Genomic DNA, 16032 nt, shown 5'->3' on the forward strand with positions numbered 1-16032 from the left:
CAATTCTTCAGGGCTCAGCTCTCTTTATAGTCCAACTCTCACATACATACATGACTGCTGGAAAAACCATAGCTTTGACTAGACAGACCTCTGTCAACAATAATGTCTCTGCTTTGTAATACGCTATCTAGGTTTGTCAAAGCTTTTCTTCCAAGAAGTAAGCATCATTTAATTTCATGGCTGCAGTCACCATCTGCAGTGATTCTGGAGCCAAAGGAAATAAAGTCTGTCACTGTTTCCACTGTTTTCGCATCTGCTTGCCAGGAAGTAATGGGACCAGATGCCATGATCTTTGTATTTTCAATGTTGAGTTTTAAGCCAACTTTTTCACTCTTCTCTTCCACTTTCATCAAGAGGCTGTCTTTAGATCCTCTTCACTTTCTGCCATAAGGGTGGTGTCATCTGCATATCTGAGGTTATTGATATTTCTCCTGGCAATCTTGATTCCAGCGTGTGCTTCATCCAGCCTGGCATTTCACATGATGTACTCTGGAAATGTTTAACAAGCAGGGTGACAATATACAGCCTTGATGTACTCCTTTCCTGATTTGGAACCAGTCTGTTGTTCCATGTCCAATTCTAAGTGTTGCTTCCTGACCTGCATACAGGTTTCTCAAGAGGCAGATCAGGTGATCTGGTATTCCGATCTCTTTAAGAATTTTCCACAGTTTGTTGTGATGCACACGGTCAAAGTCTTTGGCATAGTCAGTAAAGCAAAAGCAGATGTTTTTCTGGAACTTTCTTGCTTTTTCGATGATCCACCGATGTTGGCAATTTGGTCTCTGGTTCCTCTGCCTTTTCCTAAAGGAGATCAGTCCTGGGTATTCATTGGAAGGACTGATGCTGAAGCTGAAACTCCAATATTTTGGCCACCTCGTGCGAAGAATTGACTCATTGGAAAAGACCTGATGCTGGGAGGGATTGGGGGCAGGAGGAGAAGGGGACGACAGAGGATGAGATAGCTGGACAGCATCACTGACTCAATGGACATGAGTTTGAGTAGACTCCAGGAGTTGGTGGTGGACAGGGAGGCCTGGTGTGCTGCGATTCATGGGGTCGCAAAGAGGCGGACACAACTGAGCGACTGAACTGAACTCCCCTGCCTTTTTTAAATCCAGCTTGAACATCTGGAAGTTCACAGTTCATGTATTGTTGAAGCCTGGCTTAGATCATTTTGAGCATGAGTTTGCTAGTGTGTAAGATGAGTGCAATTGTGTGGTAGTTTGAACAGTCTTTCACATTGCCTTCCTTTGGGACTGGAATGAAAACTGACTGTTTCCAGTCCTGTGGCCACTGCTGAGTTTTCCAAATTTGTTGGCATATTGAGTGTAGCACTTTCACAGCATCATCTTTTAGAATTTTAAATAGCTCAACTGGAATACCATCACCTCCACTAGTTTTCTTTCTAGTGATGTTTCCTAAGGCCCACTTGACTTCACATTCCAGCATGTCTGGTTCTAGGTGAGTGATCACACCACCGTGGTTATCTAGGTCATGAAGATCTTTTTGTACAGTTCTTCTGGGTATTCTTGCCACCTCTTCTTAATATCTTCTGCTTTTGTTAGGTCCCTACCATTTCTGTCCTTTATTGTGCTCATCTTTGCATGAAATGTTCCCTTGGTATCTCTAATTTTCTTCAAGAGCTCTCTAGTCTCTCCCATCCTATTGTCTTCCTCTATTTCTTTGCACTGATCACTGCAGAAGGCTCTCTCCTTGTTATCTCTCCTTGCTATTCTTTGGAATTCTGCACTTAGATGGGTATATCTTTCCTTTGCTCCTTTGCCTTTAGCTTCTCTTCTTTTCTCAGCTGTTTGTAATGCCTCCTCTAACAACCTTTTTGCATTTCTCTTTCTTGGGAATGGTTTCTAAAAACATTCTTAAAATCCAGGACTTCCTCTTTAAAAAGCCTTAGGAAGTACCCATCTCTCTACTTTCTTATGGATGGGAAGTGACCCTTTCCCCAGGCATAAATCTCAGTCACACGTTCCTTCTGGAACAACTCCTCTTTGAATGTACCAGAGACCTGCTTTGCAACAAGACTGTTGAATGGCTCCATTTCATGGTGATCAGTTGTGTCTGACTCTCTGTGACCCCATGGACTGTAGCCCATCAAGCTCCTCTGTCCATAGAGCTTTCCAGGAAAGATTACCAGAGTGGGCTGACACTTCCTACTCCAGGGGATCTTCCTGACTGAGGCGCTGAACCTGTGTCTCTTGCATCACCTGCATTTCAGAAGGATTCTTTATCACTAGTGCACCTGGGAAGCCCAACTCCATTTCATGAGCAGCCTCAAATCATAAAACATGTGAGGCCTTGTCTACAGAAGACTGGATGGAGTTCTTCACTTCCTTTTCTGCCTCCCCGCGTCCTACCATCCTACCAAGTCACATCAGCAGGACGTCACACAACCTGGACTCTACTGCTCTGCATCCCATTCAAATACCTCTTAAGACCAGACCTCATGGAAGTTTTGCTGATTCTCCTGATGACCAAAAATTTTTCTATAGTTTTTATGAAACCAACAACCGGTCTCTATTATGCAAATACTTAGGATAAAAGCCTTTAATAGTTTATTATTAAAAACAAAACATGCAAATACCACAATAAAAATCTCCTTTGTTTTGATAAACTTAGATTTTTTTTTTTTCCACTCAGTATCTACTAGATACTAAGAATCATGAAACTCAATATACTTCTCTTCTTGGCTTGATTTCTGGAAAGTTCACTAGTAACTATCCATGGTTAAGGTTTGTGATATCAATACAAACGTCTTCCTTCCTTTTTGGCTCTTTCCAAAAGGTATACTTTTAAAAAATACATTTAACAATTCTATTTTCCTTATGATTTCTTATCATTTTTATTATTAATGAAATATGTTTGTGCATTAATGAGATAAGCTCTGAATCCTCTGTGAATATCTGCAGAACAGAAGAATCAATCATAAAATGTGTTCCCCATTATTCTAAAGCTACAAAGGTACATGGAATAACAGGCTACATGCCTACTGAACAGATCCCATCCTGTGTCCTTCTAAGGGGATTCTTTTCAGCATCATTTATATGAACAGCCTTGGGGATGGTAGAACACCAACAGTGTGTTCACCCCAAATAATACTGATGATAAAGGGTAAACCTGAAAATAACAGCACTTAGCTTTTCCAAACATTTAACAACTGCAACTTACTTGCCATCTTTTAGGTATGTGAAAAAGTGAATTTTTCAAATGTATCATTTCTGGTATATGAGTGTATTTCCTGATACCTCTTTTCCTTTTCCTAATTTTTTCCTTTCCATGTCATATCTAGTAACTCTGGGGTAAGAAAAATCCCCTATTTTCTTTGTACATTCATTCCAGAGTAATGAAATATTTTATTTTTAAGAAAAGTATTTATGGAGTGGCTGCTCTGTTAGAAAGTATGTCATGAACAAGACATAAATGGTCCCTATTCTCATGGTGCTCAAATTCACCTGCTGCTGCTGTGAAATCGCTCAGTTGTGTCTGACTCTGTGCAACCTCATGGACTGTAGCCCACCAGGCTCCGCTGTCTGTGGGATTCTCTAGGCAAAAATACTGGAGTGGGTTGCCATTTCCTTCTCCAGGATATCTCTCTGATCCAGGGATTGAACCTGTATCTCTTATGTCTCCTGTATTGACATGTAGGTTCTTTACCACTAGTGCCAACTGGGAAGCTGCCCTTGAACTAGTCAATACGTGGTGCCTCAGCCTTCCTGTCTGTGAAATAGAGAGATGCCAGACTGTCTCTGATGGTTAGGATGCAGCTCTATTTGAAAGCCAGTGATGACCCCCAGGTGTCTGCAAAAACTAGTCTTCTCAGGATTCCACCCAGAAAAGTAGTGGATCTGGGATGTCTAAGAAGCAGGAGGTAACCAGTTCCCTGGAATCAGGATGTGGCAGGGCAAACTCAACTCTTTGTGCTGAAATGCAAAGCTACAGCTGACCTGCCACCTTAAGGGCCACACTGAACAGGGCCCATAATATTCAATTACCTATATCATTAACTTAGAGAGAAATTCCAGAAGACAGTCTGCAGGATTTCAGGGGTCTGGTTAATGAAATGCCATAAAGGAAAACCAGCCTACTTTGCCAAACCAACCTGAGAGTCCCGTACTCACTTGCACATTCCAGGCGTTTAACATCTAGTGAAGTCTCTGAGAAATACCGCTGGAGAAAAAAGAAAGCAATACCAAGGGGAATCACGGGTATTGCAATCCAAGGAATCACTGCCACCATCACGCCTACTATACCAATCACAAGTAGAAATGTCTGAAATAGTGAAAATAGATACAGAGGCATCTTTGTCAAGGTTTTTTTTTTTTTCAAAGATAAGCTTTAATGTTTTGTTAGGATTAAACTCTTTTCCTAAAAGATGTGTTGGAATAATAGGGAATGTTTTCCCATCCAAAGAAATAAAATAATACATGGTCCTCGTGGTATTTATTGCATGTGTCAAACACTATGAAGAGAACTTTTCAGGTATTAGCTCCTTTGGTACACTCAGTAGCCCTATGAGGCAGGCATTACTACTTTTAACAGGTGAGAGAATATTTGAAACTCCCAGGGAAAAAGACTTGAATACCAAACTATCAGGAGTCAGTAGGTATTACTAGAGATGAGCAAGCAGGTATCACAGATGAGGAATCCAGAAGTCTCAGCTATACATATCAGGATATAGAAGTGATTATAAATTGATTATAAATTCAGTGTCCAGAAAAGTAGGAAAAAATTCAAATATTGATCTTTGGAAGTAGGAATTCTGTGTTTTGGTTTTCTATCCATAGTTAACATTTACTGAGTGCTGACTGTGTACAGGGCTGCACATTCAACACTTCTTGTGTATTAACTCATTAATCCTCACAATAGCCCTATATAGTAACACTATTATCTCATTTTACAGATGGAGACACTGAGGTACATGGAGAAGAAAAACAACTTGATCACGACTCCAAAGCCTAAGTTGCAAACCTGGAGAGCCCATGTCATGAGATATTATGACACATTTAAGCTTGCCCCCAACATACATCCAACTTTCCACCATTATGCTAAGTATGTAAAATGTCCATTTCAAAGTCTAATGATTATAACACCAGCAGATACCATTTATCAGATGTTTACTGCATATAAGGCATTATGCCAAGAATTTTGTGAATATTCATTTAGTCATCTCATCCCATAATGTGATTTTATCTTCAGAAATGACCTTGATCTAAAATGATGGCAGAAAGAATAGAAACCAAATATTACATGCTGCTGCTTTAAATATCCATCTTTATAAGGAAAAGTATGATATCACGGTGGACAACTTCAGGCGACAGGAATGCAATCAACACTTAGTGTCTGCCTGCTATGGAAGTGGGGTCGGTACTGGGGACATGGAGATTCACATGGTCTGGGTCAATGCTTCTGAAGTTTGTGATCTCAGGTAGAGACAAATTCATGACAATCTGCAAAGGCAGAGAGGGCAGAGGAAACACAGGGAAGAATATATGAACACCTTTTTGAGAAATCTAAGAAGAGATTGTGAATTTCACAGGCTGGTTTAACAGAGAGTGGCATGTATTATTTGCAGGTAGAATCATACTTTATATAAATTTTGACCAAAAAGGAGGCAGGAGGAGAAGGCTTAGATGCTTGTCTGAGTTAGCACTGGTTTTTCTGAGTCCTCTCAGCACCAGCACCTGCATCCCATGCTCTCCAGCCCAGGGTCTCCCCCTCCTTGTCACTCAGGACTGGCCCCAGCACATCTCTATGGAATGGGTTAGTGGGGTAGTGTCTGTATCACAGAGATTCAGGATATCATTGCACAGCTCTTCCAGATCAGTTTTTCAGAGGATCTTCACAACTGTCTTATGAACGATAAAAGTAAGAACTATCATTTCCATTTATAGATAAGAAACATGAAGCTTGGAGGGCAAGTGGCTGCCCTAAGTTTTTCCAGGAAGGACTGCAGGTAATGAAGAAAGATAGGAATGGTTTGTACTCAAGAAATCCAAGAGCCACAGTTGCAGGAAGAGGAGCCTGGAAAGAGGAGGAAACTCCCAGAACTGTTACTCTGTAGCCAGGAGCCCTTGTGAAGCAACCTGCATTATCTGGATGGAGATCCATGTGCTTTTCCTGTTTCTCTCATCTGTGCCATGGTATCAATATAAAACTCAGGGTGAAGAGGAATGGAATCCTGAAGGAACAAATTCCAATCATAAATGGAGAAAAACAGAGCTGTCTGACCTCGCTCCTATTAGACCTACAGATGAACAATGTTATAGTTACTGGATTAACTGTGCATCCCAACCTGTTACACCCTTTGTGCTCATGAAGAGGGTCCTGCTCACTGCTTCCATGTCTGGTCTTAAAAGTCACTAGGGGTGTCATCAATAATTGTTAGAGAAAAAACCTGCTGAAATATCAATCAGGAAAATAATCCAAATTACAGTTTTTTTGTTTGTTTGTTTTATTAGCAGGTTCACATCATTTGATTGGACAATATTCACCAGTTTCAACCATCTGTTTCTACACAGTTAAGGGCCTTTAATGACTAATCCGGCCTGGCAGACAACCTGGGAAGCAGACGTGAGATCAAAATGAAGGCAGTTGTGCCAATGCTTTTTCCTTGGGTGCCCATTAAAGATCAGTAACTGTTGCTCTCAAAAGATCCCCAATTAGGTTCTGTCCATCAGATTTCATGCCCCTAAATTCTGAAGCAATACAATTTGACTTTCTCTAAGAGTTTTTTTTCTACATGAAGATCATACTGTAGCCAGTTTTATAGTGGATTAAATATTATATTATATAAACATATATATGTATATATATGCACACATTGTATAGGTTTATACATAAAACCTATTCTATTATATTATACATTTATAAGTATCTATGTATATACATTTACGAATATTTTATTTATTGCCAGCTCTCTCAAACTCTTTACAAAAGTTGGTAGAAAGCAAAAACAGGATCTGAGCAAAAATTCAACACTCTAAAGAAGAAAATAGAAGATTCTGGGGTGCAATAAACATCTCTTCCTTGAAGCCAATCTCATATCTTCCTTCTACATTCCTAGGAATTCCAAAGAGCCTAATCCAAGCCACACACACAATTCCCCCCATCTGATTGGATTTCAGGCCCATCTGATGGCCCACCTCACCACGGCCAGTGCTTCTGTACCTCTGTCTCACTACGGCACAGAGAAAATGATGTGTAAACAGCAAGAAGCATGTTGACCCAGAAGCAAGTGACCCAAGTCCTAATGTCCTGAGAAATAAGGGGAATCATTGTTTTGATATGCTTATAACCTATTTGGAACACACCATTTGAGAATTCTATCCAAAGTCTATGTTCATATGAATAAATGCAAAAATTCTAGGATAAAGTCTTTCACCTGAAAGTACATGGTGATTTTTCACAAGGCAGAACAATTCTTCAGTTTGCAGAGAAGATACACTTGGAGGAGAAATTCCATTAGCCAGGTATTGAGGTATCTGAGACTTAATTTTAAAGAGGGTTTAGGGTGCACCCTCCTGAAAATTAACAGGGATGGTAAGACCCTATACCTACTTTTAATCTCAGTAAAGCTGGGATATATCAATGTTATAAAAGGATGGTTCAGTTCAGTTCAGTCTCTCAGTCATGTCCAACTATTTGCGACCCAATGCACTTCAACATGCCAGGCCTCCCTGTCCATCACCAACTCCTGGAGTTTACTCAAACTCATGTCCATCAAGATGGTGATGCTATCCAACCACCTCATCCTCTTACGTCCCCTTCTCCTGCCTTCACTCTTTCCCAGCATCTGGGTATTTTTAAATGAGTCAGTTCTTTGCATTAGGTGGCCAAACTATTGGTGTTTCAGCTTCAACATCAGTCCTTCCAATGAATATTCAGGACTGATTTCCTTTAGGATGGACTGGTTGGATCTCCTTGCAGTCCAAGGGACTCTCAAGAGTCTTCTCCAACACCACAGTTCAAAAGCATCAATTCTTCGGTGCTCAGCATTCTTTATAGTCCAACTCTCACAGTCCAAACATGATTACTGGAAAAACCATAGCTTTGACTAGACAGACCTTTGTTGGCAAAGTAATGTCTCTGCTTTTTAATATGCTGTCTAGGTTGGTCATAACTTTTCTTCCAAGGAGTAAGTGTCTTTTAATTTCATGGCTATAGTCACCATCTGCAGTGATTTTGGAGCCCCCCAAAATAAAATGATATTGGTGGGAATTAAATGAGTTTAGGTACATAAAGTGCTTACCAGTTTATCCGTAACAAATATAAACTCTAAGTCCATTATTTTCACATTTCCATATGCTCTGCGTTACAGCAGCCAGGGGAGGAGGGAATGGTGTATTACAGATTTAAGGACTTAAAAAACCTTAAGAACCTCATGAAATTGGACCCTAAGAGGCCACTCATTCTAACCCCTGGAACAGCTTTCTACTATCCAAGGATATATCAGAGAAGGTGATACTTTTCTTAGTCGTGGTGATGATGTCACATGTACCAAAGTGACTGTGGGTCTCTCAAACCACAGAACAATTGAATCTAAGGTCTGTTTTGTTTGAAGAAGTACTTTTAGAGATAATAATCAATAAATCTCATTTATTACAGTTTTTGTCCTCTCTGTATTTTTGTCCCAATTCTAGGTCTTCAAAAAATTGATAACCTTAGGGATATGGGAGCAAGCCAAGGTTTTTAGAGATGTTTATTTTCTTATTCCATATTCTCTTTCTGTTTCAATTTTGTTTCTTCTATGAGAAGACTTACTGTGAATATTTATGGGAAACTAAGGGAAAAAGTGTACAACCTCTGAATAACTAAACCAAACTAAATTATTCAATTCAGTCCAAAGAGAAGATCAAACTGACTTTTTCTATTCCATGCACCATGAACTGGTCTATTGATATCAATGGAAGGATAAAAGCCAGATTTTGTACACTAGTGAATCTTAGGAAATTCAACTGTGTACACTCCAGTTCAGCCTCTTGGCACAGGCAAACAGCCTGGTTAAGATGTCAGGATGACTAAGGTAGTCATCACATCATCTCCCCTCTTCAGAAAGGATGCTGTCCTGTGAAGCAATTTCTGACAAACCAGTCAGTTCAGTGACTCAGTCATGTCTGACTCTTTGCAATCACATGGACTGCAGAACATCAGGTTTCCCTGTAAATCACCAACTCCCGAAACTTGCTCAAACTCATGTCCATCGAGTGAGTGATGCCATCCAACCATCTCATCCTCTGTTGTCCCCTTCTCCTACTGCCTTCAATCTTTCCCAGCATTAGGGTCTTTTCCAGTGAGTCAGTTCTTCACATCAGGTAGCCTAAGTATTGTAGTTTCAGCTTTAGCATCAGTCCTTCCAATGAACATTCAGGACTGATTGCCTTTAGGATTGGCTGGTTTGATCTTGCAGTCCAAGGGACTCTCAAGAGTCTTCTCCAAAATCACAGTTCAAATGTATCAATTCTTCAGTGTTCAGCCTTTATGGTCCAATTTTCACATCTAAGCATGATGACTAGAGAAACCATAACTTTGATTAGATGAAACTTTGTCACCAAAGTAATGTCTCTGCTTCCTATTATGCTGTCTAGGCTGATCATAGCTTTTCTTCCAAGGAGCAAGCTTCTTTTCATTTCATGGCTACAGTCACAATCTGCGATGATTTTAGAGCATAAGAAGATAAAGTCTGTCACTGTTTCCATTGTTTCGCCATCTATTTGCCATGCAGTGATGGGACTAGATGCCATGACCTTTGTTTTTTGACTGTTGAGTTTTAAGCCAACTTTTTCACTCTCCTCTTTTACTTTCATCAAGAGGCTCTTTAGTTCCTCTTTGCTTTCTGCCATAAGGGTCGTGTCATCTGCTTATCTGAGGTCATTGATATCCTGGCAATCTTGATTCCAGGTTCTACTTCATCCAGCCCAGCATTTCACATGATGTACTCTGTATATAAGTTAAACAAGTAGGGTGACAGTATACAGCCTTGTTGTATTACTTTCCCAATTTGGAACCAGTCTGTTTTCCCATGTTCGGTTCTACCTGTTTCTTCTAGACCCGCATATATATTTCTCAGGAGGTAGGTAGCCCAGATAACCATGATGGTGTGATCACTCATCTAGAGTCAGACATTCTGGAATGTGAAGTCAAGTGGGCCGTGGGAAGCATCACTAGGAACAAAACTAGTGGAGGTGATGGAGTTCCAGCTGAGCTATTTCAAGTCCTAAAAGATGATGCTGTGAAAGTGCTGTACTCAATATGCCAGCAAATTTGGAAAACTCAGCAGTGGCCACAGGACTGGGAAAGGTCAGTTATCATTCCAATCCTGCACAATTGCACTCATCTCACACACTAGCAAATTAATGTTCAAACTTCTCCAAGCTAGGCTTCAACAGTATGTGAACTGAGAACTACCAGATTTTAAGCTGGAGTTCGAAAAGGCAGAGGAACCAGAGATCAAATTGCCAACATCAGCTGGATCATAGAAAAAGCAAGAGAATTCCAGAAAAACATTACTTCTGCTTTATTGACAAACCACACTGGCATCTAAATAAATAAACCAGAACTGAAAGAGACATGTGTACCCTAATGTTCATTGCAGCACTGTTTATAATAGCCAGGACATGGAAGCAACCTAGATGCCCATCAACAGACAAATGGATAAGAAAGCTGTGGTACATATACACAATGGAATATTACTCAGCCATTAAAAAGAATACATTTGAATCAGTTCTAATGAGATGGATGAAACTGGAGCCCATTATACAGAGTGAAGTAAGCCAGAAAGATAAACACCAATACAGTATACTAATGCATATATATGGAATTTAGAAAGATGGTAACAATAACCCTATATGCAAGACAGAAAAAGAGACATAGATGTATAGAACAGACTTTTGGACTCTATGGGAGAAGGCGAGGGTGGGATGATCTGAGAGAACAGCACTGAAACATGTATATTATCAAGTGTGAAACAGATTGCCAGTCCAGGTTGGATTCATGAGTCAAATGCTCGGGGCTGGTGCACTGGGATGACCCAGAGGGATGGGATGGGATGGGGAGGGAGGTGGGAGGGGGGTTCAGGATGGGGAACACATGTAAATCCATGGCTGATTCATGTCAATGTATGGCAAAAACCACTACAATACTGTAAAGTAATTAGCCTCCAACTAATAAAAATAAATGGGGAAAAAAAAAGTCTTTAACAAACTTGGCTATAATAACTAGGAAAAATAAACCTCAACAACTAACTACAGCAGAGTATACAAAAATTAATGCAAAATGCATCAGTTTCTAAAAAAGCTAGAATGATAGGAAAATATCTTCATACTTCTAAAGATACACAAAGATTTCTTAGGATTCATAAGCATATCATAAGAGAAACTAAAGGTAAACATGACAGGATAACCAGCAGGAAGGCTAGGGGTCTCCAAATGGAGGAAATACACTGCAAGTGTCAGACATTTTTTTCTCTCTCTCGTAATGGGTAGGAGGAAACAAACTACAAGTGTCAGATTTTTTTCCTTCTCTATACAAAATTAAAAGATGTCTTTTAAAATTCTGTGTTGCCACGATGACACCTGGTTCCACCTGAACTTAACTTTTCTCAAACCTTGAGCTAACCAATGCATTGCTTTTATGGAAATGTTTTTCTTAAGCTATGATAATGAACTATGTATTTACCCTAGACTCTGTCTTTAGGTCAGTTCTGCCTAAGACTCAGAACAGACTTGAAAAACCAGTATGTTTTACTCATCCAAATGTTCATCTCAAATGTTCTCTTTGTTAATGAGAGTATGTCTTTGCTTGGAAACCTGCCTTTTTTCAAGATTCAGTAAGTCACTTTATGGCCCAGGAAAACACCTTGTGCCAATGTTATCTCAAAATGCATGTTGTGGGTGAGGGGCCACAAGTGATTTTGCTGCCCAGGAAAATAAAATCTGTCACTATATCCCCTTTTACCCAGTCTATTTACCATGAAGTTGTTAGGTAGTTAGAATAAGAAAAAGGAGTCCAGAATGGAGGTGGCTCAAAGATAAGGAAGAGAAGAGCCCGCAAAAATAGAACAAAGGAAGGTCCAAGGACTGGAGTGAGGACATCAGGTAAAACAAACAGCACTCCTGGATAGCCCAATTTACATAGGGCAGGCCTAAGGGTAGGAGAAGAAACATAAAAAAAGAGGAGTCAAAATTGGGCAGGGGGCCTCTCTTCTCTTTGAGTCTTTTGGGTCAGCATGCCCTCATGCCTCAAGGATGTATTTTCCTTTACTTTCTAAATAAAACTGAGCTATAGCACTGAGCTGTAACACTGGTCTGTCCAAGGGCTTTAACACTGGTCCATCAGAGAGTGTAACGCTGGTCTGTTCGTTGCCTCAAATTTTTGTTGTGATGAGACAGAACTGAGGAAATCACAAACTCCCCAACACCTATGGTGTCATGACTCAGATTTAACCTGGCTGAAACCACCTCAGCTTGGCCCCCACAAGAAGAAGGCCAACAACAGCAGGAGCCCAACTTGGCGAAATCTTCCACGGTGGAAGCTGAACATGAAGAAAACCCAGTGCAGGGGAAGTGAAAAAAGCCCAGAGTGCTGGACACCAGGACAATGAAAAACAAATTCAGCAGAAAACTCACGCGGCTCAGTCTCAGATTAACCTCCAGATAAGGTAGGAGGTCCTCGCTCCTATGGCTGGAATGACATATGCCTAACAAAATCTTAATTCCTTTACAATCTCTAGTTTCTTGTTTCCTCTAACCCCCCACGAACAGGTGAGTGGCAGTGGGTGCAACTGAGGGACTCGGGCAGGGGCTACTCCTCAGTGTGTCCCAAAGGCTCCACTATCTGCTGGGCCCCCTAGCTGTTACCCAAGCCAGTGGGGGGTTCTTCTGTCCTTCTGTCCTTAATCTTCTTTGTCCTAAGGATAAGGCCAATGAAAACTATGAGCACTGTTCAGGTATTTAGGAGATTTTCCAGCAGTTTATGAATGGGATTCCTCAGCATGTTTTTCCCACTGCTTTCTCCTACTGTCCTTCAACTCCTGTCTCTTGGGACTTGAGTCTGGCAAAAACCCATGGTGCCTGGCTTCAGGACCTAATGAAGCTCAGGTTCTGATGTCTCATTGCAAAAATTCTGTTAGAGACACAGAGATAGGTAAGAGGTGGATTTGCTCAGATTCAGAGAAGCATACTCCACAGGGTGTGGGCCATCACAGAGGGCAAGTGGTGCAGTGTGGCTAGGTTTTGCAAGCTGGGTGAATTCATACACTAATGAGTGGGAGGATCATCCCAACCATTGGTGAACCACCCACTCCCCTGTCTTTTGACAGTGACTTGGAACTGTCCTGCCACCTCTGGGTGTGTCATTTAGCTTACAGATTAGGGATCAAGGTTCAGTTGAATTTGGCTTGTCATCTTGGACCCATTTGATTTTAATTGGTTTATGTTTTGCCCTTGTGCTATGTCATTCTTTCAAAAGTTGTGCCCTGCCCCCCTTCCCTCCTGTTTCATGCTCTTTTCCTGCACCCCATCCAGACCCACAATGTTGCCTCTACAATCTTCTGGAGGGACAACCAGAAAATAGCTGGCCCTTGGGAGGGAAATACAGTATAATAGCCAATCCCTCTAGATAGTCAGGCCTTCATCTTCCATGTTTCCTACAACATGTGTAACATCAACATCTCTCAGTAAACCCGATAGGGTGGGTGACATGCCCACAGTGCCTGCTAGAAGTCCATCTGTTGGTGGCATCCCTTCAAAGGCAAGTGGGCTTCCGGGGATAATGTTTGCCACTTTGGGAGTTAGCCCTACAGGCTGTTTGGGCCCAAACCCTTACCACACTACTCCTAACGTTACAAACATACCCCTGGATCAAATCTCCACTCCACTTTTATGGAACATCTGGTCTGTTTCCACTTATCAGTTTGTTCTTAAGGCACTTACTAACTCCTACAACCAGGACGCTGCCTCCTTGTAGGCAACATCACTCAACCCAGCCTATTATGAAAATACTGTTAAAACCCCTAACAGGACCAGAAAACCCACTCCTTTGTCATTACTTCTGCTATTACCTAAAGCGGGTCTATGAAAATGAAATGTTTACCATTGGAAACACTCTAAACTGCTCTTATTGAGGACTAGAGGAGGAAATGAGTGACTTACATTCTCTCAGAACAGTAAAAGGATAAGCCTTATGGCTGTTTCACCAGGTTCCCCGGCTCAAGGCACAGGCTTGGGTTGTTTTACATCATGATATCTATTCCCATCCATGGTGAACAAACTGGCAATAAGTTAAAATTACAATCCCTTAATTCTACCCAGCACTGGTCACGCTGGAGACCTTGGGGGATGCCCAACTCCGTCCCAGGAGCTCGACCTGCCTCGACCTGCCTAGGGATCCAGACACCGGGAGGTTGTCATGCCTCAACTTGCTTAGGGATCTGCCAGTCCTGGGGGGTCCCAGGAGGTCAACCTGCCTTGACCTGCCTAGGGATCTGGTCCTCGAAAGGTTGTCATGCCTCAGCCTGCTCAAGGATCTGCCAGTCCAGGGGTCCCAGGAGGTCGACATGCCTTGACCTGCCCAGGGACCCAAATCTTGGGAGGCCAGCCTGCCTCGACCTGCCCGGGGATTTGATCTCCAGGAGGCTGTCATGCCTCAGCTTGCCTGGGGATCTTCACCCTGACCCAGGGATGCCTGGCTCTCAAGTTGCAACAGTACTGGATAGGATCAGCTTCAGAAAGACTCACCCATAAGGAAGTCCACCCATGGAAACAGAAGGAAGCCTATTACTTGTGGGACTGTGTCCAGTCTCAGCAATAATTCAGGAGCCCAATGAAAACCCCATTGCTTTTCTGGAAAGGCTAAAAGAGGCCCTCTAAAAGTTTACCAATCTGGACTTAGACTCTTAGGAGGGATAGGTGATTTTAAAAGACAAATTCCTGTCCCTATGTGCATCAGACAACAGGATAAAGTTACAACAGCTACAGCAGCAGGACCCTGTTGCTTCTTCAGATGAGATGGTCCAGACAACCACCAATACCTTTTATAACAGAGAACAGGAGAGGGAGTTCAAGGCCCAGGAAAGGGAGAAAAGGAAATAGGCAAGGCATGCCCAGATGCTGGCTGTCCTCCAAGGAAGCCCTATGGCAAACCCCGAGTCTTTAAAGGACAGGGCATGAGGCAAATACCTCATCTGTAGACAGGCAAGGCATTGGGCCAAAGAGTGTCCAAACCATGACAAGTCTCCTAAAAAGGCTTGCTACAATGCCATCAATTGGGACACTGGGTGGCACTCTGCCCCCAGGACCCAAGAGCCTCAAGGTCAAGCCCCAAGCCTTCCCTCACAATGGTTCAACAGGACTGAAGTGGTCCAATCCAGCAGCCTGCCTGTCACAGATGACCATCAAAGGGCTGGAGCCAAGGGTGAAACCAGATGTGGCAGGTAGCTCTGAGAATTTCTTGGTTGAGACATGGGCTACCTACTCTGTCCTGACCTCCTGCTCCAGAGCCTTCTTCTCCTAAACTTGTACCATTCTGTGTACCACAGGAAAAACAATTACAAAAGATTCACCTGAACACTTCTTTGTTGCTGGGATGGACATGTATTTTCCCACCAGTTTCTGGTGCTCCCTGAGTGTCCTACTCATGTATTGAGAAGATATATACTTACTAAACTGGGGACCACCTTTGTGATGGGAAAATCTTCAGCCCCTAGAGCCCTACAGCTTCTGGTTACTACTGAGGAACCCATTACACACTCTCCAATAGAGAGGGACCAAAAACTAAGGGAGAACAAAATTAACCCCCAGGTGTGGGACCAGAGGACTCCTGGACAAGCCCACCAAGTTGAACCTATCATCATTGTGCTCTGAGATCCCACTGGGTTTCCTAACCGGAAACAATATTCCTTCAGAAGAGAAGCTCAGGAAGGACTCAGTTCAGTTCAGTTCAGTCGCTAAGTCATGTCTGACTCTTTGCAACCCCATGAACCACAGCACTCCAGGCTTCCCTGTCCATCACCAACTCCCCGAG

General features: G+C 42.1%; 1 protein-coding gene across 3 annotated transcripts in view; it reads right to left on the reverse strand.

Annotated features, from left to right (window-relative positions):
- The window catches only part of LOC133049412 (ATP-binding cassette sub-family C member 4-like), a 193316-nt gene that overhangs the window by 69359 nt on the left and 107925 nt on the right, over window positions 1–16032 (reverse strand). For all 3 annotated transcript variants that reach the window (XM_061133403.1, XM_061133401.1, XM_061133402.1), the window contains exon 21: window positions 4134–4284. In XM_061133403.1, coding sequence (XP_060989386.1) covers window positions 4134–4284 — 151 coding nt within the window. The remainder of the gene's footprint in view (window positions 1–4133; window positions 4285–16032) is intronic.

This window comes from Dama dama, chromosome 30 (genome assembly GCF_033118175.1).
Source record: "Dama dama isolate Ldn47 chromosome 30, ASM3311817v1, whole genome shotgun sequence".
NCBI lineage: Eukaryota > Metazoa > Chordata > Mammalia > Artiodactyla > Cervidae > Dama > Dama dama.